Raw genomic sequence first — 23,553 nt, 5'->3', positions numbered from 1 at the left:
TTTTTTTTTTTTTTTTTTTTTTTTTTTTTTTTTTTGATTTTTCCGAGCATCGGTCAAGTTGCGCCTTGATGGTAAGAGTAAGGATTTACGAGATCGACAGATGCTATTTATCTGTATAAAAATATGAAATGCAAGAAATAAAGAAATGCTTTTACCGCGAACAATGAATTTCGCTACGAATTAGATATAATTTTATCGTCGGTTTTTCTTTCTTTTAATTCATCGACATTGTTAGACAGGTTTCTTTTATTTACTCAATACACTCGATATATTGAATTTGTCTGGGAATTTTATATCGAATGAAACACGCTTCCGTAATTTATTTTTTTAAAAATTGTAAATTTCGATTTTATTGTTTCTATTTTCAAGTAAGCGTAAGAAGGTTCGGTATTGTTTTATGTAATTACTACTAGTAACGAGCTTACGTGCAATGTAAATTAAAAAGGATTTTGAAGAACGAAATACGGAATTCACATTTATGCCTTATAACTTTCGTAAAAATTGCTAGATAAAAATTGTCATTCGTTTTTTTATTATTATTATTTTTTTTTTTTTTTTTTTTTTTTTTTTTTTTTTTTATTATTATCTTGGTTTATTATCTGATAACAATGTACATAAATTCAATAGAATAATATCAATACTGATTACTCACCTTATTCTATATGACGATGTTCAAATATAACATTAATATAATATTACCACAGTAATTGTAATTGATATGTGCGTATAGCGGCGGTTGAAAAATCTATTATATCCAACATCATCGTTATTGCAAGAGAAATTAAATGGCATTTATGACGAAAGGCAAAAAATTTTAATTTCAATTTATGTATTGTGCGAGAGAGCATCGCCATGATCGTATAAAATGTATGTAGCATATTAGAAATATTTCAAGCTGTACGTCTTCGGCTAACAACTTTAATGTGCTATTCAATTTCTTAAGAGAATTCTAGATTTTTTGAAATCTCCATTGTTTTGCTTTTGCCATTTCCAGGCCCAAAAATTGAGCGAGGAAGCACACACTATGGGTAGTCTACAATGTACGCGAGTATCCGCGGAATTGAAAACTGCTCGGTCGATAGTGAGGCTGACGGAAATTCAAGCGACACTACAGGAACAAAGGTTTAGTAATGTTTTATTAACTTATATATCTCCTCCTATTAATCCGAATAAATGAGGAATCGTTCACACGAAGCCGATGAAAATGTAAATTTTCTATTTTTCAGGATATTGTTTCTTCGTCAACAAATTCAGACGCTAGAGGAGCTGAAATCCCAAAATTCCTTTATGTCTGACGATTCTTAGTGTAAGAGACTTTATAAAAATAATGATAATTATATAATTACGAGCTATAATTAATTCATGCAAACAGAAAAAAAAAAATAAAACATACTTATTAATATTCTCATTAATATTGAATAATTAAGATTGTACCTAAATTATAGTATCATGAAATAGAAGTGATATACATAGTGAACGATTGTCGGGGCTATTGCTCAGAGAGGAGGCCAACCGAGTCTTACTGATAATTAGTGAATGCACCTCCCTGGGTTACACGGGACCTATTACAATCGCAAACACTCGTGATGAATGCAAACAAACAAAAAAAAAAAAAACATAGGGAAAATGCGAACGTACATATACACTAATATTTATACTCATGCATGCACAGACAAATACATAGAAACAGGTACACTGCCATGTATACACGCTCAAACTTGGATGGAAACAAGCATAACACAAGCCGCACCCATGTCTCACGTACATGTACACGAATACATTTGCGCGCGCAACACTCGCACCAAATGATTAGAGAGAGAGAGAGAGAGAGAGAGAGAGAGAGAGAGAGAGATAAAAAAAGTAAATAAATAAAATGGTGAAGTTAAATTTATCGATTTGATTTGTCATTATGTTTCAACGATCAATTGTATATTTGAAATGTTCACACATCTGTCTTGTATTACCTATGTTGTACGTGTCAGTGTTTCATATTCTCGTGCGACAAAGCGGCATTTTAAACTAGTTCGAACGGTTTTGTTGTAAATCTCGGAATAAAATTCATGTCACAAGTTTTAAAATGCGGTACTTTTACTTGAACATTGTTTTTTCCATAGTCAACTTCCTCGAATTCTATTACTTCGTGTACAGTGATGTTATCTTTGTACCGAGCTAATGAGAAAATCCTTTTATCATGTCTTTATATATTCATATTATTTTTACGGTGTTTTACCAAATATCTTACCAGGAATCGGTTATCAAATTTCCAAATTTTACTTTTGCATTACACTTATATATATATACATACATATATTATTGATTTTGTAAAAGAAATTTATAATATACATTTTTGTAAATATATATATATATATATATATATATATATATGTATGTATGTGATTTTGTGTGCGTGCGTGTGCGTATGCATATGTAATTTATTTATTCTATGAAATCTGTAAGAAAATCTTTACAAGAAGAATCATAGTTTTATTTTACCAATACTTTTCATTATTATTGGCATTAAATCACTTCTTTATATTAAATGCATTAAGTGTATTATGTAAATTATTTTAATATAAATAATTAATAGAATATTTGGTATAATTTAATTGTATCGGTAATAAAATTAAATGTGTTTGAAGGGTCTGGAGTGGAACGAGAAAATTCTCTTACCAAAAATCAGCCATCTTAGCCATTATTTTATTACAACGAACAGTTTTTTACATCATTAAATTACATATTAGCATATTCTTAGGGTATGATCCAAAGAATTTCAGCGCTATGCTCATCGATAAGCTCATTTTTACACTATATTACAAAAAGTTGCTAGTGTCGATCATAAAAACGGCAATAAGAAATAGAATAATCAAAGATAATATATATATATATATATATATATATATATATATATAAAGTGTTTGTGATTTGTCGCAGAGGACTACAAAATTCTTTGGTTCAGACCTTGGTATGCCTTGCTTAACATATTCAAGATCCAAGAAAAGAATAAAGAAATAATTCATTCAACAACGCAATGTAGCCTTTTTTTTAAGTATAACGTCTCGCATACACTATGTAGAGAATAATATAATTATTATTACTGTTGTAGAATAGAGGAGAATATCAAGGATGAATAATTACAATTACCGTTTAAATCAAACGGTTTAGCAACGTTGAGCATTTTTCATTCAGTCGTTTACATAAGATCAAATCGGACTTTTTATTCATATAATCAACAAAGAGAATGTGTAGTTTAAAAAGTGAATAAAATAATTTGAATGACTAATATAAAGAATGTCAACAATAATGTTAATTTAGTTTTATTTAGATAAAAGTATCCGGATACATAATCTGTACAAAACTTGAAGTATATATATATATATATGTGTGTGTGTGTGTGTGTGTGTGTGTGTGTGCGTGCGTGAGCGCGTGCGTGAGCGCGTGCGACGAATAACATAATACTTACATTTTATAATTGTATTAACTAATAACGCATTTATGCTAAAAGAATTTACTATCGACTTTATTAATTAATGTTCAGAAATTTATTTATAAATACATTTAATTGGAAAATTAGTAAACACATTAAAATGCAAATGTCGAATAAAAGTATTGAAAGAAACAATTAGAAAAAATGCTCAATGCTGTTTCGAAGTTAAAAGGGCTGGTGTGATCCTGGTCGTTTTTCTCATGTACATTTTATTTTCTATGTGAAAATTGTTGATCGAAATCGCTTATAGTTGCTGCCATAATTGTTGTGCCGTAACATCCTTGTCACACACCCCCTCGTCGTATATCGCTATACGATACCGTAAAGTTATACAATTATCGATTCTTTTATGTGGATTGAACGATTTTCACGCTCATACATACGTACATAAATTATACATGTGCACGGACATCCTTCTGAATTACTTTAAGCTATAAGAACGAAAAAGTAATGCATAAACGCAATTATCGACACGATCAACTTAAGTAAATATTACGTAGTCAAATTCCTCGAGCATAACCGGGAAGCATGTGCACAGTGAACATTCTCAATTCGTTTGCTTATTTATCATAATATCGTTTATCCTTTTAATATTATTTCAGTCAGTCATTGGAATTAATCGTTATAACATTTCTCGCCACTATTTTCCTTATATTCTCGTTTGTTTAAACATCTACTTCTTTAAACTTGCTTGCTCTATTCGGCTATGTTTTTTCACTCTCGCGCACGATTTTGATTGTTAGAAAAAATGTTCAATTCAAGGAGGACTAAGGTTATGCGATAAGGCCTCGGAATATTTTATTACCGGATCGAGCTTTTCACAAATAGTTTTGTCTTTTAAAAACGCATTTTGAATGTTTTCTGGTAAAAAAAATTTTGATAACACGTTTCTTCTTCTTCTTCTTCTTCATATCGTCCTACCATTTGAGTATTTAAAAGCCTATTTGTAGTAGAAATTTACTAAAGTCACAAATGTATTTTCAATTACAATAGAATTTTAAGGCAATACTTGAAAATTATGAAAGTAGCGTTGTTTTGTAAGGAATAATGAAAAAAGAGAAAAATTGTAGAAAAAATTTACGCAAATAATTAAAAAGCCTTGTGATTTAAAATGAATAAATTTTCTTATAAACCGTTGCCAATTGACTGTCCTTAATAATAATAAATTGAAGTATTTGGAAAATACCAACAACTTTCAAGTTTGTACTAATTCTATAAAATTAATAAAACATAATGTAAATTTATAATAATATTAAAGTAAAATCTTACAAAAGTATTGGTGGTAGTACATTCTATTCAATTAAGTTGCTACTTTTATTGTACAATCCATGGATTCTCAAAAAAGTATTGTATTTTCATTAAATATGTTATAGAAAAAAATGTTTAACAAGAAAGAAAAATTCTCGCCATGTTTAAATTTACTTTTAAGGCCTATACAAACATATTTAAATTTTCTCTATTTTTAAAGCTGGAATTGAATTTTTGTTGTTGTTGTTGTTGTTGAGAAATCGTCTACCAGTTTTTTTTTATTGATTAGGCGAGATACACAGCCAAGACAGAGAATGTTCACGGTTTCTTTTCTGTACCTTTATGTACCTAAGAATTATGTACCTATAAGAAGAACAGTAGTTAGCAGAGTCGACATAGTTCGAGTTTAATCTTATTACATTCGTTTTTTAATATCTACGTTGAGCAGAGTATCATTAACATTTTGTAGACTCAATTTATTTGAATTATTATTATCATTATTATTATTAATATTTTTATTATTTCTTAGTTGTAATATATCAAATAGATTTCTCTTGCTCAAAGATACGCAAAGTGGATAAGAAGAAGTTCGTAGAACAAGAGTTGAATTATTACTTTTAATATTTTAACGTAATGCATCGTGCCATTATTTACAGTGAAATTTCTAAAATGATTTACGGTTTTTTTTTTTTATAATATAATTAACAGGATATATTGATTTATTTCAAATTGATATTTAAGTGTGAAAATTATATCGACATTTCGAATAATGCTACATAATTTTACTGTACAAAGTTAATCAATTTATTTGTTATGTAAATATGAACATTTTAAAAATAAGTTACGTACACTTCACGCAGTATATTATGTATTATATCACTGCATATATTCTACGTCTGATGCTGTACTAGCATTTTGTGCAAGAGAAATTATCATGAATAAAATAATAAATAATAATAACAGATTAATAGTATTATTTCTATTTATTCAAAACAAATTAATTTAATAATGAAATCCTTAGCTCGTTTTGTCACTTCTTTTTTTTTCTTTCTCCATTATTATAATCCTTGATGTTTCCTATTTTATTCATATATAAAAACAATTTGCAAATTTTTTCCCAAGAATACTCCTTACCGTATAAACTATATAATAATTAAAATTGATTTTCCTACTTTGAAAGGAAAAGCAAAATTTACGAATGCAACTCAGTTAGTTGACACTGTCATTTAATTGAAATTTTTAAGCTACAATTATTAAAGATACACATTGGAAATTTCATTTAAAATTCATTTTTTAAAGTTAATTGCACCTAACTGAAACTGGACATTTGATATAACTTTAGGAATTCTTTAAAGAATTCTTTTATTTTAAATTTTCATCGATTAAATTAAACTATTTTTGAAATTTTTTTTTTTTTGAAATTATCTATAGTTAATTATATTTTTAATACAATTCTCATTACTAATAATGTTTTCGTCTTTAAGTATTGTAAGAATATTCGTTCTTATTGTATTTTGTTAGAACTTGTATAAAAAAAAAAAAAAACCAAAAAACAAAGTGACATAAATAATTGATTCATCAGAATAAGAATCCTTTTATGTATCTGCATACATTTTTAGTCTTCCAATTAATTTCAACCACATAAATAACTTCAAAAACCATTTTGAAGCACGTTCAATATTACAATAAACTCAAAATCTACTAAACATTATTCAGTTTCTATTATAAATATATGTATAAAAAGAAAAAAGAAAAAAGAAGGAAAAAAAAAAAAAGGTAAATGCATACATCTTTAATGCTAAGTTCGATTTACTCTCTTATCGAATACACCACAAGTCCATCGACGAGTAAGCATTAAAGACAGGTGTTTTTTTTTTTCGTTTTTTTTTGTTGTTGTTGTTGTTGAAATCCTTGACAAACATACAACGTTAATGATAATCGACTCGTTTATATATTCTAAATTTTACAATTACGCGATGATTACGTCGTTCGTGCGTGTTCTTTTTCTCTCATTCGCTCACATAGATTTGAGTAATTATGCTTTGTGTACAATGGCACGCTCTTTGCAGTTTACAATAATTAACATTACGACGAAAAAGAAATTGGTTCATAGTTTTCTTTGTATATTATATACTTACGCAGATCGTGACGGGCCGAATTATCATTCTTTTAAATTATTAAATTGACTTTCACTCAATGTGCTTACATAGTGTGGAGCTATATTATTAAAAAAAAATTATACTATGAAGAATGGTGCACAGAATTTGATTACACCCACGTATACATCTGCATAAGTAGTTATACATAAGCATATATAAACGAAATATATGATAACGGTACAATTAACGAATCATTTATATTGTTTGTATCGTTTGCATAGTTGTTTTCTACATGAGATCTTGTAAATTTCATTTCCTTTTGTCAATTATTATAAATTTTTCTTACGATGAAAATGATAATTACAGAAAGTTCTTCCATTCAAAATCCATTCAAAGCACCGCTAATGTTTTTGAAATTGAGAAAATAATTTGTTAATTCAGGAGGATATGTTATTAAAAATTTTTACACGGTCTAACCAATAAATACATACAATAAAAAATGAAATAAAAAGAAATAAAACCAATCGCCCCTTATTCTAAATCTTCAAGCGAACAAAAATGTATTCAAGGTATTTGAAACGTTATAATCATTAAATTTAATGAATTTAGTCTATCGCAAGGATTATTTTCAACTAAAAGTTTCAGCGCTTATCATTTGTTTGAAAAGTTATTTATTACAATTTTAAACAGAGCGCATCATTTATATATATATATAAAATAACGACGATCTACCTGAAAGACGATTCTTATAGATCATCATTTTTACTTATATACGCATTGAACAATTAATGATCAGCTAAATATTAGCCGCATGTTGAAACTGCCATTGCACATTAGCTAACTACTTGCCGTCCTTCTTGGGACTTCTAAAAACGCCTGTGCGCTCTTTAATGTAATTATAATGATAATGATAATGATAATAATAATAATAATAATAATAATATTAATAATAATAATAATAATAAAAATAAAAAATCACGTTTTTTATTTTACTTCAGTGGTCAAGTTTGCTTTAAGCATGAAGTACAGAAAAATGAAAGCACAATTCTTCATTGTATGCAGGTTTATTTAATAACAAACAAAAGCAATAATAACTGTACATTTTTTAGAAGTCCCACTGAAAACAATCGTTAAAGGGCCATTTTTCGTTTTTATTTTTATTCATCACCCACATCCTGATAATAAAACACTTAACACTATCTACGAATTTTGTTGATATTTTTTTTTTTTATATATATATATTTTTTTTTTTTTTAAATAGTATTTATAATATATATGCGTATATAACATATATATATATATATATATATAAACCTAACAAAATGGCATTCAGTTAATTCTTATAAGTTTATCTTCATTCTGGCGTTTAGTATAAAAAAAATATACAATTTGATTACATACTGGAAATATATCCGTAACCGTGACTTTGTACTCGTCCGAATGCCATTTTTGCCCTCACATTTGCTTACTCTTTTTTTTTATTTTTTTTTATTTATTCATTTATTTTAGTTTCTATATTACAGGTTTGTTTGTTGAGAGTACTACGATAAATGACGCTCGTAGTGCTATCAAACAGAATCCTATCTAAAATATAATGTTAGAACTTTTTGTTTCATATACTTTAAAGAAGACTAAGCGTAGTGGGATAAATTCTCGCTGATATATATATATATATATAACTGTAATCGCAATGAACGCCGTAATTCGCAACATTGAACGAAAAAAGATTCCTCGTTTCTTTGCAATGTTTCGAGATGAAAATACATATTATCATTATTATTTATTTTTAAACAGTAAAAAACAATCTTATAATGCAAAAGCTCGAACCTGCGAATCTTTTTTCGCAAGTCTATGCGAGGCGTTTTCATATTTTCCCTCTTTCTTTTCGTCCCCCACCCCATTCTATCATTTACTCTCTTGCTTATGTCTGTTTTGTATTTTATTTATTTTTTTCGTATCTTTCCATTACCAATCACAATTAAAAAAAAGGTCCGATAAAAAAAAAAAAAAAAAAAAAAAAAAAAAAAAACCAAACAAACAAAAAACGCAGAATGTTACCGCGATCACAGATTAGTCATAGTCAAGCATATTCAAAGAGACAAAAGATGGAGATAATAATATTATTTACTAATAAATTGTTTTCATTCGAGTTTTTTTTTTTTTTTTTTTTTTTTTTTTTTTTTTTTTAAAACTCTGTATTAAGTCAGGAACGTCGTCGCGAACATCATTCATTATTCTTTCACTAAATACTTACCTGAGACCAGACTTTTTTCGGTGGTAGTCCAGCAGTTTAATTATTATTTTGCAATTGCTTTACATATCCCAAGCTTATTACTTTTCCTTTCGTTTACTTCTTATGCATATTACTTTTAATGCAATTAATTAAATAAAATAATTTACAAATTACAGATTCGCCCAACTCTGCCCAATCCTGCACAAAAATTCATCTCTTGATGACGAAGACACATTCACTGTAATCTTTCCTTTTGTCGGGCACATTTTTACATCGAACGAGCCATTTACACAAAAAAAGAAGAGCGTAATATTTGATTCTAATTTCACTGCACTGACACGTTTCTATTCGCTGATAATTATCACTTTTATGTGAATAATGCCATTCGCCTAAAACTTATTGTGAATTTGACCTACTGCCTGGGCATTCTTCTGACTGCCTTTTTGATTTTTCTTGCGGGCGGTGCACTGTCGAGGAAAATAACATGCCACTTAATACAATTCATGATTAATTATAGAATATTTTGTCTGTCTTTTAAATATTAACAACCGTACGTAACGTTTATTATACATGTGTTTATGCAACAGAACTTAATATTCGATCAGACCTCACTATACGATTGTGAAATAAATAAATCAATGTTTTACATTCGATTCATATATAATACATTTAGAAAAACTGAATATGCTTACGAATCCATGATAATATCAACAAGTATTAACATTTACCAATTTTGTCTCACGTAATACAATATAATCGACTGAATATTTTATTGGTATGCATATTTTTCTCTTTTAAATTCTCAATATTATCGATTTTTTTAAAATAAATTCATTCTAAATAATACAACACATTGCATCTCCATCATAAACGTAGTAAGTAACTATCATAATTATATGGATAAAGAATATAAGGTGATTCTTACGTGAATACCGTAGGTGCACTGCCAGCAGTGAAATTAAACGTTGGTTGGACATTGGGATCGAAAGCAACAGGAGTACTTGAATTGCTGGGTGCATTGAAGTTGAAGCCACTAGAAACTGGTGCTGGAGACTGTAAACACACGCACAATAATTTTGTCAGTACGATAGTCTCAGTAATAAAAGCCTTACTGATAATTCCATGTTTTGATAACGATTCGCATTTTTATTTGCAAACTAATTACTCCAATTCTATTTTAAAAATGGTTTCGACAAATTATTTTTATAATCTCGTAACGCTTTCAGCACTTGATAAGTGGATCATAGTAGGTAATATCTTTTGCAGAATCGAGAATAATATCTCATCCGAACATCGCGATTGCCTGTGAATTTCAATTATGCTGCAGGACGAGCGTTTGAAAGACATTAATAATACACATATTAATGTGAAAATTGTTGAATACGAAGGGCTGCGTAGGACGAGCACGATTGCTCGACCTAGCGATATCCAAACAACGACAATGCAAGGACTTCATCGTTAAATGGTCCAACCGATAACCACGGGCGCGTACTCAAATTGTTCTTATAAACTACTACCAGTCCATTGATAATTCGAAAGTTAGCTGTCACTTACAGCGCCGAAGTTGAAGTTGGTGGCGCCGAAGCTGAAGGGCGTGGCGGAATTGAGGGCCGGGTTGGCCGGGGCGGGGTACGTGGAACTCTGGGCGGTTGGGACCGCGTTGAATATCGGGGCGCTCGTCGTCTGGCCGAAGCCTGGGCTCGCGGACGCCGCTTCGGGCTTGGGCGTCGCGCTGAAGCTGAAGCTCGGTGTTGTGGCGCTAAAGTTGCCGGAGCTCCTGAAGCCATTACCCGCTTGGCCACTGCCCGACGACGCACCGAACGAGAAGATATTCTTCTGGTCGGAGGTGCTGCCACTGTTGGAGCTCGAGCCCGCCGAGAAGTTGAAGCTGCTCCCCTGCGACTGCGACTGAGGTTGCGACTGCGATTGAGTCTGCGACGACTGCCCAAAGCTGAACAAGTCTGGAAAACGAGACGGAACAAAGCTGCAGTGAGTATGAAAATTACATTGTTTGGACAATTGCGTGCACACAGTAGAGCGCGGGGAGGGGGGGGGGCAAAGTCGGGATAATTTTAGATAATACATAAAATAAATAATTGCTTTTTTCCCGTTGGAATCACGTTAGCAAAGCAAATCCTACGCGTTATTGGCTCAAAGATGATATTTCGTTATTATTCATTTGATATTTTTCTGGTTGGCTACCGCAAACAGCGCTTGATGTTTGGTTTCAAAGAGATGCTTGTGCTGCAGGTTCAGTAATTTATGAAAACCAATAAGGTATTAAATATCTTTATACGTATACAAATTGAATAATTATTTGTTTGCTTGTTTGTTCGTTTGTTTTTCATTTGGTATGGTAGGGGGGGGGGGGGGGGGGGGGGCAAAGTCGGGATAATTTTAGATAATACATAAAATAAATAATTGCTTTTTTCCCGTTGGAATCACGTTAGCAAAGCAAATCCTACGCGTTATTGGCTCAAAGATGATATTTCGTTATTATTCATTTGATATTTTTCTGGTTGGCTACCGCAAACAGCGCTTGATGTTTGGTTTCAAAGAGATGCTTGTGCTGCAGGTTCAGTAATTTATGAAAACCAATAAGGTATTAAATATCTTTATACGTATACAAATTGAATAATTATTTGTTTGCTTGTTTGTTCGTTTGTTTTTCATTTGGTATGGTAGAAGGTATTGGTAAGAGTGAGGGGGCGAGAGAGAGAGAGAGAGAGGGGGGGGGGGAGTCCTTTTACAGTTTAAGGGCAATGTTCAATCAATCGAGTAAGACTCACTTGGATTTACGGCTGGTGTTTCCGACGATTTCGTTGTGAAGATGTTCGTTGTCGCGTTTGCCCCGAAGCTCGGTGTGGCCGTAGCGCTTCCAAACACGTTCGACGGCGATCCGAAGCTCGTGCTGGGCGCTGCGAAGGCCGGAAGTTTCGACTCGGTTTCGCCAAAGGGCGGGGTGACCTTGTTTTCCGAGGCGCCGAACATCAGGGGCTTAGTGGTAGTTGCGCCCAAGTTACTCGTCGCCGTCGGAGATGTTGCATTTATGCTGCCGAATAACGACGAGATTGTTGAATTCCTGTAATAGAAATACAAAACGAACATCTTAATCGGTGGATGCTCCTGTCTTTGTACGTCAACTATACGTTATTAACTTTATTAACTTCCGTATCGTTAATCGTTATTAACTTATATCGTTAATTAGCAAACGCTAATTTTCCAAGATTAAAGTAAAAATGTTCAGAAACAATCCGGAACAATTGATTATTCTGTACGAGACCGCGTGCCATAATTGCCAGCAAATTACTAGAAGTTCATTGGTCTAATAACAAAACAAGCTTGCGCGCGCGCGCCAATAGCAATAATGAAATTGTGTCGTTGTATTATTTAATTTTATTGGATTTTAATTACGTTGGCCTAAGATTACCCGAAGATTACCATTCCCACTTTGAGGCTACGGGATTATTTATGATTCATGAGTGCGCCGCCTTTGTGTAACTCAACACGTGATAACTTGTCATGTCAATACGTGTGGCTCTTGAAGCAACCGTAACGCGCGTGACTCGAACCTTATCTCGTGATAAAAAGGTCGTCTTAATTTACAATTTAAAACTATAAATTGCACGCAATAATGGCTTGAATAAGGAAAGTTCGGGGAGAAATCGATTTTTTTCGAGTTTTTAGTTAAGACTCCATTTCATGCGCAAGTACGTTAAGACGAGTGCATAGGGAAATGTTTCAATGGGGCGCAATAAGGGGCTTGGCTAAGTAGTGGAATTGCACAGGGCATAGACGCAGAGGGGAAGTAGAACGAATATTGCGACGAAACTTACGCTTGGGCGGGGAAGCTTTGCGATGGCGATGGACCGACGAACGCCGCCATAGTGCTCGGCTTGTTGGTCGGTTGTTGTTGTAATGTGGTATTTGGGTTGTTCGTTGTTTCCGCGGCTTTGCCGAAACTGAAAGCGGGCTTGGGTGCGGTGGGTGAGCCAAATGTTGGCAATGGTGCACTGGTGGTGGGCTTCGACTGGTCACTGAACGAAAAGAGGGTCGAGGAGGCAGGAGGAGCAGCAGCGTCTGTCGTTGACGCACTCGTCGTGCCGAACGAGAAACTTGAAAGTGATTGAGGTTGCTGTTGCACTTGCTGCTGCTGCTGCTGATTGACGGGGTTGGCGAAGGTGACCGTTGGTTGCTCGGTCAGTGATGGCTGTGGCTTCTCTTCGAGTTTGGGCGGCTCCTCCTTGGCCGGGATCGCGACTGTCGTCGTCGGTTTGTTAAAGAGGAAGGCGCTTGGTGCGTGACTCTCACACGTTTTATTCGACTCGTCGCAGGTGCTCGTTGTATCTGCAATTGATAAGACCGTTTCTTTATGTTTTTTGTTCATTGTTAAGTTACAAAAATTCCCGTTATGATGCTCCGCTAATATTGCCGGACACGAACAAAGTAGACGTAAAATTTTTGCGAATAATCGAAGATTATTTTAAATGCTCCCATTGCCCGAATTCAATAATAGACGATAATTTACAATAATCAATAGATTCGATGTTGGTGGCTTGCACCATCACTGGTTAAATCGACTCGTGAATATACCAATAAGGCGCACACACACATACCTTTACTGAGGCTCGCTGATGGCGCGAAAAGGAAGCCAGTGGGAGCCGAGGGTTTGGCCTCGTTCTTATTTTCCTTGGCTTTATTCTCCGAAGGCGCACCGAACACGAATTGCCCACTGGGTACCGAGCTTTTCGAAGGTATTCCGAATGTAAAGTTACTCGCTACTGGAGTTTGCTGAGTTTCCTCTACCCTCTTGGACTCGGCAGGCTTCGAGCCGAACTGAAAGGTGGCTGTCGCAGCTACGGTCTCGCTGACCTTAGGGCTAAAGTTGGTAGCCTTGGGCACGTTTGCCGCTTCGGTTTTGGCGGCGCTAGGTATGCCGAAGCTGAAGTTCTTACTTTCGGCGATGGCGGTCTGGGGGGCGGAAGAGCTGCCCTGAAAGATGAAGCCATTCGTTTTGACTGCGGTGGTGGTGACGGTAGTGCTGGTGGTGTTTAGAGTGGTAGTAGCGGCGGCGGCGGCGGCGGCGGCGGCCTTATCAATGCCAAAGGTAAAGCTGGAGGCGTTCGCGGGCATGTCGACTTTAAACTGAAGATTGGATTTGCAGGGCGTTTCGGTACCAGGTTTCGCGCTCTCGCAGGCCGCGCACTTATCGGCCGTTGGCTTGTTCTGTAGCATGCAACTGCCGCACGTCCAGGAGCCCGTGGGCTTCTTGAACATGTCGCCAAAGCCGGATGGCTTGGTCGCGGCTCCTGCACGTGGTGTCTCGCAAGCCACGCATTTCTCGGTCTCGGTTTTGTTCTGAATCATGCATGTGTCGCACGACCAGGAGCCCTCGGGCTTCTTGAACTTGTCGCCGAATCCGGTCGCTACGGTAGTCGGTAGCTCCACGGCCTCGGACGCCCGCTTCGGGCTTACGTTCACGCTACCGGGCTTAGCGGTGTTGCAGCATGGGCACGTGGCCACGTTCTCGAGGTTTCGAACCATACAGCAGGGGCATTCCCAGGAGCTCTTTACGAGCTTGGGCATAATTGGCGCGACAGGAGACGTCGTCGTCGTCGTGGCAATCGCTGATGTAACTGTTGCCACCGCCGTCGTCGTCGCGGTCGCAGTTGACGTAGCGTTGCCGCTCGTCTTACTCGCTTGGTATGCTGTGTTCGCTGCGGAGAAGATCGTACTCGTTGCATTGAACGTGGTTGTGGTGCTAGCGGATGAGAAGGGCGAGTTTCCGAAGATTTTGTCAAGGGATGCCTGATTCGCGGGTTTAGCGTTGAATTTCTCCGATTCGTTATCTCGAGATGTCGAACTGCCTTTCGAGTCTGAAAGGGCGTGTATTTTTTAAAAATAAATTTACTCTGTTATTTAATCTTCGTTTGTTCAAATCAAGTATGTCTTTGATTTAAATACAAATGTTTGACACTCAATGAATATTTAAGGCAAAATGCACATATATAAAAATGATTTTATAATTAATTATTTAGTACTGTGAGTGCAAATTTTAATCTGAACAAACGTACGATGAGTTGATGAATGAATTTTTTTACAAAATAATTATTACTCAAAGCTCTTATTAGAAACCTTTTTTTTTTACATTTAAATTAATATTTCATGTATTATACCTCTTAATACTTTCACAGAATGTAAAAAATTAGAAATCATGTATAAGAAAATATCTCGTGCTATTCAGCAATGCCAATACTTAACCAATTAATTTTATCGTCCACAAAGTCTGAGCATCAAGCTGAATAATCTCTTTCCTTATTATTATTATATTATTATTAAGATTATAAATATTATTGTTAATAGTATGCATTGTGCGTCTCACCGTGTTTACTAGAGCCACCTTCCGCAATCTCAGCATTGTTGGAGGAGTTGATGGGCTTGGAGCTCTTACAAGCCATGCAGTACTTGTCGGATGCGTTATTCTTAATTAAGCACTCGTTACACTCCCAAGTGTTCAAAGAGTCACTCGACGTCGACGGTTTCTTCGCGAAGAAGTCCATGCAGCTGCCGGTCTTCAATTCGCTCGCCACATTAGGGCCTCCCGACTCCACCACCTTTTCCTTATCCTTTTCCTTTTCTTTCATTTTGAGCGTCTGGGAAGGTCCGGCCCATATGAAATTCGTGAACGAGGACGAACAGCTCAGCGTATCGTTGGAGTCGACACTGAGGGTCTTGGAGAGGTCGTAAGATTCGTTCATTGTCAAGGTGGGTATCATTTTGCTCGGTGTGATGGGCTTGCTGAACGTGAAATTGTTAATGGACTCAAGATTCTTGGCACTATCGGCTAGCCTGATCGGACTGGCGAATTTGTAGTTGTCCTTGTCAAACACGGACGACTGCTGCTGCTGCTGCTTATTTGGACTGGCCGGCTTCGTCGGTTTTGTGCATTGGGGCAGGGATATGTCAAAGCGAGGGAGACTGGAAATTGGTAAGGGCATGGTAGGCAAGTTGACCGATTCAACGGTCTCTTGCTTCTCTAGATTCATCTTCTTCTTGGCCTTTAATTGCGTATTACGCTTTGGCTCAACGTCAGCTTCGGTTCTGCATAAAGAATCACATCTCTCAATCGATACTGTTTATACAATGTGTGCTTTATTATATGAAATCGTTGAATCGATGAACAAGCATTATTTATTGGCGCTGTTTATATTCACGAGTATTGAAATAAAGATAAATTATGAAATGAAATCATTAATGGTTTACCATCGGTGACAAAGTTTTATACAAGCATACAAATATTTGCACAATTTCATACACTGGACGTAAGTTATAAAATGAAAATGAAGAGATAAAGGAAATTTATAAGATTACGACTCGAATTCGAAAAAGGAAATGAAAAATTTTTTATTATGTTTTATTAATTATATATGGAAAAGCTTTTACCCCCTTAACTCACAATTAACTTAAAGTTCTCGTGACATTGCAATAAAATTGAATTTATTGATAAACAATATTACATGGAATTGAAATTTTGCAGATGGATAAATATAATGGGAAGCAAGTTGTGGAATAAATTAAATTTCCAGCTTACCTTATATGATAGTCCTGGGGAATAGGTGCTGGTGTTGGTGCAGTTCTCGAGGTCATAATTTTCCTGGCATTGACGGTTGTGTTCTGGAGCTTTTGTCGTCTACGTATCCGTAAAAGATCCGGTACCGTGGGGACGGTTAATTCACGCGTCAAGTGCCTCAATCCCACTTTTGGCGATGGAGTTTCATTCTCTCGCAATCTTTTGTGGCTCAACGTCGGGGACGAGATTTGACTACTGCCGCCCATAATATTCCTAATGGGCATTTTTTTGGCATCCGACAGTGGTGAGGAGAACTGCTCGAGTGCCTCGAGGATACGTCGGGCCGTGTGGCTCATACCTGACAGATCATTTGTTGATGAACTGTTGGAAGGGTTTACTTCTACACTTGTGCGTTTCGGTATCTTCAGGTTATACTAGAAAGGAAATGTCAATAATTACTGTAACGAAATTGACTAATTAAAAGAAAATTCTAATTATCAATAAATGTTTTGATTCTTTAGGAGCTTAGAAAATCAATTAAGATCTCTCAAAGTAATTACATTTAATAAAATAGACTACTCAAAGACATTACAAACACAAATAATAGTTTTATTTCTGATTTGTGTTTACGTCTTATTTATTACGAATACTTATTGAGTGCATTTGCTTTTTCAATAAATGAACATTACAATATTAAACATTTTTTATTTTTAATTTAAGTAAAATATTTTACTTTAGAATACATTCTTAACGAAAGTAAAAATGTATATTACCATAATTTTATATTTCAAATTAAAATACTCACCAAGCGAAATACGTTATTAAATTTAATGTATTATTACCTATCATAATAATTTATTTTAATTGACTTAATTGAAATAGGAAATAGGATTAAAGACATATGAAAAGAATTCAAATCATTCATAAATTTAAATTATTAGCTATAACTATAAATTAATAAGCTTATAATATAATATTAAATTACATAAATAGCTGTTTGTTTTAATATCTATCCGACTCTTCTTGATTCACTTAATTTTTTTTTATTTTTTTTTTTTAGATATTACTGTGATCATTAGGAATAAAACAAACATATTCAATACATTGGATTACTTTGTATAACATCAAGCATTATACATAATTGCAAATAAACTACTGTCATTCAGATTCAAATAACATTAGATTAGCGATTAATTTAAGAAAATGTATAAATTAAATCATAAAATTGATTTAATTGTTATTTTTTTGGTACGCACCTGTGGAGGTTCAGATAGGACACTACTACTTCTTCTGTACAAATTTGCTGCATTCGCTCCTCCAAACATTGTATTACCAGGGTAGAAGGGTGACGATAAAGATGATGATCTTTCTAGGGAATTATTCATCATTAAAGCATTAAAGCTTGGTCGTCTACTACTTAATGTTTCTCTGGTAGTATTATCCAAAAAAAGTGATCGCGGAGATTGTAAATGATTTGCTAATAAACATAAATTAAAAAATCACATCATTTAAGGCTTATTTTGTAATAACGAAATCATGTCTCAATATTTACTGAAATTTAGCTTCTCATCGATGTATCTTCTTTTATTTCCATAAGGTGAACTATAATTTGCATTTGTTGGTGCTTCTTGTCTATTGTTTTGTGGAATTAAAGAACTACAACCACTTGTACTTTCACTTGATTCAGAATTGTCATCCATTCCATTAGCTGCACCATTATTACTATTCTGTTCTGACATTAACATATTTAGTGCTGATCGTGTATCTGGTAATTTATTTGTATCAGCTGAAAATGCTGGGGTGGACGATACAAAGCGTTGTAATCTCGGACTAGCTGTTGTAGGTTCTAAAAAATCTTGGGCCTAAAATCAAAATACTCTACATGAATGTATGTACGTAGGTATAGATATATACATATATATATATATATATATATATCTCTTCATATCTTATGTTTTATTATTATTATCGTCTGATAGACAATACGTCTTCAAACTTACGGTCTCATTATAGTTTGTGTAGTTTTCTTTCGGCTGTTCTGCTACTATATTATCTAAATTCCGACTTCTAGGCTTAATATTAAATGTACCAGGTGGGTGTGTAACATCTATGCGTATACATGGTCGTTTCACCGGAGGTGGATGCAAATGTTCTTCATCATAACCCTTATATTGTGTACTTTCTGCCTCTGTATCTTGTAATGTTGTTTCGTCTTGAGAACTGTTAAACCATTTGCTGATCCATGAAGGATGTGGTATTAGATCTGTCATCTTTGTCGCAACTTTTCTGACAAGTGACTAAAATATAAAATTACAAATTAGTTACTTTACAATAAATCTATTTGTCCATAAATATTTATGTTTTAAAAAATTATTCGTCAAATATTGAGAGTAATAACTAGTATTTTCACTACATTTTGTTTATAATTTGCAAAAGCTCTATCGCCAGAATACTATCGACAATAAAGAGACATAATTAATGCGTAATCAAATTTTTTATTCAGATAAAGTCACATACCCATTATAATGCTAGTTTAATCGAATGAATTGTATACTTTTTTCATTTAAATTTCAATTATTTGTGTTAGTTCAAAAGTATCGCGCAAGTTTAATAATAATAATTTCTAAGAATTAATTTTTTTTTACAAATATCTGAAAATTGGTGCAATTTACTTGTCAAGATCTTGAAAAGAATTATCTAATAAGGAACTGTTTTTCATTATCTCTTATCCGATTGAATAAAGAATAATTTTTATTATATTGTTATAGAATGATAATTCACAATTTATTATGTTTGTCAGGACAAAGTCGATTGGTTTTTACATATCCACCAATTTTTCTTTCAATAATTTCTGAAGAACTTGTATTGAATTAATTACTAAAATTCAGATTGGTCAAAAAAATTGTTAAATTATAAGTTTTCCTTGATAACGGCCTTATGTGAATATTAAATATAATTCCAGTGGACAAAATAATAGCAATAATATGTATAACATAATATAATTTATTTCTGTAAATCTACTTTTATTAATTTTTGCATTCTATGCTTGGACAATGCAATGTTTTATTATTATTTTTTATTTTTTTTAATTTCAATATGTAAATATCTAAACAGTGAATCCAATTGAAGATAAAAAAATGTACATTAAAAAATATCTAAAAATCTACTCTTTTAAAATTCTTTTACATAATTTATTTTAACGTTATTTAGCATAAAGAATTTGTTTTTCATTAGCCGTAGGTATTACAAAGTTCCTACGAAATTAATGTACCTCTAATTAGAACTCTTATTATATACCTATGCGACATTTATTTATAAATCATTACGAATTGCCCAAAAAGTTGGCTAACTAAAATTCTTCCTTTGACCAGTCAGTTCAAACAGTTTTTCTTCTAGATAGTACAATCAATGATACAGTACTACGCGTGCATACTATACGCAGGCACAAATACACATATGCATATGCATTATGCATGTAGTTACTTACGTGCGTACACATGTGTAAATTAGTAAGAGCACAGTATGAACGTACGTGTATACATGCGTAGTTACACGTATTCAATCGACAATTCTTCTCTTCTCTTTCTAAAGCACAAGCGCGCGGGCGCTTACTCGCACGTATGCCTGCAGCAACGAATTTTATACAAAATATATATATAAAATTTCGTGCCCCTTTCGTACCAGTTGCAGGTGCATGCATCATCTCATTCCAAAACCAAGCCCACATCCTTTTCTCAGCGACAATGCACATGACAAGGATAGAAGGTTGGAATTGCCGCGAGCCAAGAAGATTTTCATCAAGGTTAAATCGCGTTTCAGCCTTCCTTCTTTTATTAACGCACTCATTCGTCCTCTCTGGCTCTCTCTCTCTCTCTCTCTCTCTCTCTCGCTCTCTCGCTCTCTCTCGAACTCGGTGACGAGTCCGTACGGGGCGAAATTGAGGTTATACGCTGGTGCTATGCACACCTCGTGCCTTTCTCTCTTCTTTCCCTCTCTCTCTCTCGCTCTCTCCCACCTCGCGGTGACGAGTAACGCGCGGGAAATGCAGCGCTACGTCTCGCGGACGTATTGTCGCGCTAAAGGGTTGGAAGGGCTGGGAACAGGAGGCGAAGGGGCCAGGCAGCAACTATTTTTATCAACGGGGCGCGCGTTGATTGAAAGCATGGGAGGGCTGCAGACGATGTGGGTAGAGCGCGAGGGCGCACGGCTCTTCGTGGTACTCACGTTATTGGCGTCGTAGGGCTTCGACCTGAAGGCCATCCTTTTGGCTCCGGTCCCCGTCGAGGATGACGGGGTCGACAGGTTGTTACTATTGCTCCCGTCGCCGTTGTCCTTAGCCATGATTAGTCCTTCTTTTGCTGGCACCGCTTCTTCCTCTCTCCCACCGCAGCCTTCCTTCACTTTCTCTCTCCCTCGTCTCCCTCTCGCGCTATATCTCGCTCGGTCTCCTTCGCTTCTCTCGGACTTCTTCGCACCACGGAACACTTGGCGCTCGGGTTCGGCCTCGGCTTTTCAACGTCACTCTCTCTTTCTCTCTCTTCCTTCCTTCCGCTCGGCCCGAGTCTCCTAGGGCTTCGAGCACGGCTCGGACGCGCCACGAAGGTCAACGAAGCGCCGCTGCTGTACCACGGGCGATCCCCTTCATCCCATGTATAATATGGTCGGCTCCCGTTGGCTCGCGCGGGACGTCGTGAGTTTGGCCGCTTCGCGGCGCCCGTGGCTCTGCCTCCTTACTCCCCGAGAACGACGCGCGCGACTCGTTGGCTCGTGCTACTCGCCGTGGCTGGCTGTCGTCGATCGAGCCGCGCTCTCCAAGCTTTTGGCGCAATTCGCTCGCTACTTGCACACGCGCCCGCACCACACACGCGCACACACAGGCACACGTGCGCGCACACACACACACGCACAAAGTTCCTTCCTTTTTTAACGTGGCGCGTGCGGCGGCTGCTGCGGCGACTGCATCGGCAGCGGCAGCGGCAGCGTTGAACCGGAGACGGTGACAGAGAGTGTGATAGAATGCTAGATCGGGTGTGAGCGAGCGAACGAGCGAACGAGCGAACGAGCGAGCGTGTCTGGTTCTCTCTCTCTCTCTCTCTCTCTCTCTCTCTCTCTCTCTCTATCTCTCTCAATCTCTGTGACTGTGAGTGTGAGTGCGTGCGTGTAGTTGAGTGAGTACGAGCGAGAAGACGAGCGAGAGGGAGAGGCAAATAGACAGATAGACGGATAGTCAGGATGGTGCGCGCGCACCTCTACGGACCAATTCGCGAGATAAGCACTCGACGCGCACCAGGTGACCTCCTCGTGGCCGTTCTCACCTCGCGGAGCGTCGCTCTGGCAGCCTGACGAGCTCTCCCCTCCGCTCTCCCCGTATCGCGACCGAGAACGACTTGGATCCCTTTGGTTCGTCGCGCAGCGACGTTCCTTTGCTCGCGATATCGCGCGCGCGTGCCTTCCTCTCGTATCTCTCTCGCGGAACGACAGGGAGGCCGAGAGAGAGCGAGGGAAAGCCAATATGGCGGCGACGTGGTTCCTCGGCTCGCGGTGGCCAGTCTCGAGACACGGACTGCTCAGACCGGCCCCGGCCCCGCTCCGCCCCCCCCCCCCGAGCCTCGTATTACATCCGTAATATGACGTCAGAGGATCGTGGCTTCTCCACCTTCGGAGTAGCGAGCGCCCATTGCGACTGACGTCAAGTTACGTATGCCCGTCAGGCTAGCGTCATAAATTGCGTCGTGCATTCCGTCAGTGTCAACGTCACGGCATGCGTGACCGTTCTCTTCGTCGTCGGTCGCAGCCGTTCAAATTTTCAACGTTGACTTTACCGGCGCGATCGACTGGCTTCCGAAGCTTTTCCGCCCGCTACAATGCGACATTATAACTCGCTTTTACGAAAATTGGATATTAGCTCTATACTTTTTATTTATTTTTTTTCCCCTTTCATTCTTTCTTCTCTTCTTTTTTCTTGTTTTTATTCAACTCTCTCTCTCTCTCTCTCTCTCTCTCTCTCTCTCTCTCTCTCTCGCTTAGTATCGGTCTCAGTCTCTAATCTTCTTTCTTTGAGTGTCGGAGGAGCTTTTAACTTTTTGGAATAGACTTTCTTCTTAACTGTCCAATCAGTCGATTTATTTTTTCTCTCCAACATCTACTCACGTTTAGCTCAATTTCTTCGATAACTATTTTCTCCTTAATCAATCAATGCTCTCCGAAACAACAACTTTCTTTACTCTTATTTCCAATGTATTTTTATCCCCCTCCCCCTGTCTTTCTTTATAATTGCTATGGAATGTTCCATTCATTCATTCGTTTATCAATTTTTACTATTATTTTTACTATTATGTTCTGAGTCACTGCATCAATTAAAAATACATGAATATATGAATAAATTGTAAATCTCAGGAGAGGTCGTTAGTCGAAGAAAGAACATAAAAAAAAATCCAATTACGTATAAATAAACAAATAAATATGGGCATTTACAAACGCATATGTAGATAAAATTTGACCATAGGTTGGACGAAGAAGATAATGCTTAAATATCTCATATTATTATGATGAAATCTATTTTATCGATTTAGTTGCTTAACCCTCGCTCTACAATACAATGTTCTTTATATAAACTTTGAACATTCTCATTGGATACGTTAAAAATGCAGAAACCCGAAGCATATGGCTTTCTCTCATTCGATTTCGAAGTTATATTTAATATTGAGGGCTGAGTATTTCTTCATTTTATTTAAAAATAACTCGATCGAAATGTAAATTTAAACTATAGGCTTTCGAACCCCGACTTTCGCGGGTGTTAATTTATCGAAAAACGAATTAAATAAAAATCAAGTAGCATCATTGACCGATAATGGAGATTATTCGATGTTTATAATACGCAGCATCTAATGTAAATTGATAGTGGGTGGGAAGAAGGTGC

The 23,553-nt window shown here is 35.9% G+C and overlaps 2 protein-coding genes across 2 annotated transcripts in view; one reads left to right on the top strand and one right to left on the bottom strand.

Moving 5' to 3' along the window:
* wcy (WW domain-containing adapter protein with coiled-coil wacky) overlaps positions 1-1,380 on the top strand; it is a 9,939-nt gene extending 8,559 nt beyond the window's left edge. Inside the window, exons 11-12 of the mRNA XM_011496998.1 lie at positions 995-1,122; positions 1,227-1,380. Of these exons, the coding sequence (XP_011495300.1) occupies positions 995-1,122; positions 1,227-1,305 (207 nt within the window). The 3' untranslated portion in view covers positions 1,306-1,380. The remainder of the gene's footprint in view (positions 1-994; positions 1,123-1,226) is intronic.
* Positions 1,381-9,362: 7,982 nt separating this feature from the next.
* On the bottom strand, positions 9,363-21,465 carry LOC105360411 (nuclear pore complex protein Nup153). Its single transcript, XM_011497305.1, has 12 exons — positions 20,859-21,465; positions 18,635-18,931; positions 18,187-18,496; positions 17,891-18,111; positions 16,656-17,068; positions 15,447-16,165; positions 13,681-14,940; positions 12,901-13,411; positions 11,854-12,146; positions 10,619-11,025; positions 9,990-10,207; positions 9,363-9,531 (listed from the first exon to the last, which is right to left on the bottom strand). Exons 1-12 carry the CDS (start codon positions 20,973-20,975, stop codon positions 9,477-9,479), a joined length of 4,821 nt encoding a protein of 1,606 aa, XP_011495607.1. The 5' UTR covers positions 20,976-21,465; the 3' UTR covers positions 9,363-9,476.
* Positions 21,466-23,553: the final 2,088 nt, after the last annotated feature.

This window comes from Ceratosolen solmsi, unplaced genomic scaffold (assembly GCF_000503995.2).
Source record: "Ceratosolen solmsi marchali unplaced genomic scaffold, CerSol_1.0 scaffold13, whole genome shotgun sequence".
Classification (NCBI taxonomy): Eukaryota; Metazoa; Arthropoda; class Insecta; order Hymenoptera; family Agaonidae; genus Ceratosolen; species Ceratosolen solmsi.
The sequence above is the reverse complement of the archived record's forward strand: the minus strand, read 5'-3'. Positions and strand labels throughout refer to the sequence as shown.

Coding starts and splice junctions, on each gene's coding strand:
- LOC105360411 (XM_011497305.1), bottom strand. CDS start 20,975: ATGGCTAAGGACAACGGCGACGGGAGCAATAGTAACAACCTGTCGACC. Junction 13,412..13,680: donor ATCAGCGAGCCTCAGTAAAG/GTATGTGTGTGT, acceptor TATCAATTGCAG/ATACAACGAGCACCTGCGAC. Junction 9,532..9,989: donor AGTGCACCTACGGTATTCAC/GTAAGAATCACC, acceptor TTTCCTCGACAG/TGCACCGCCCGCAAGAAAAA.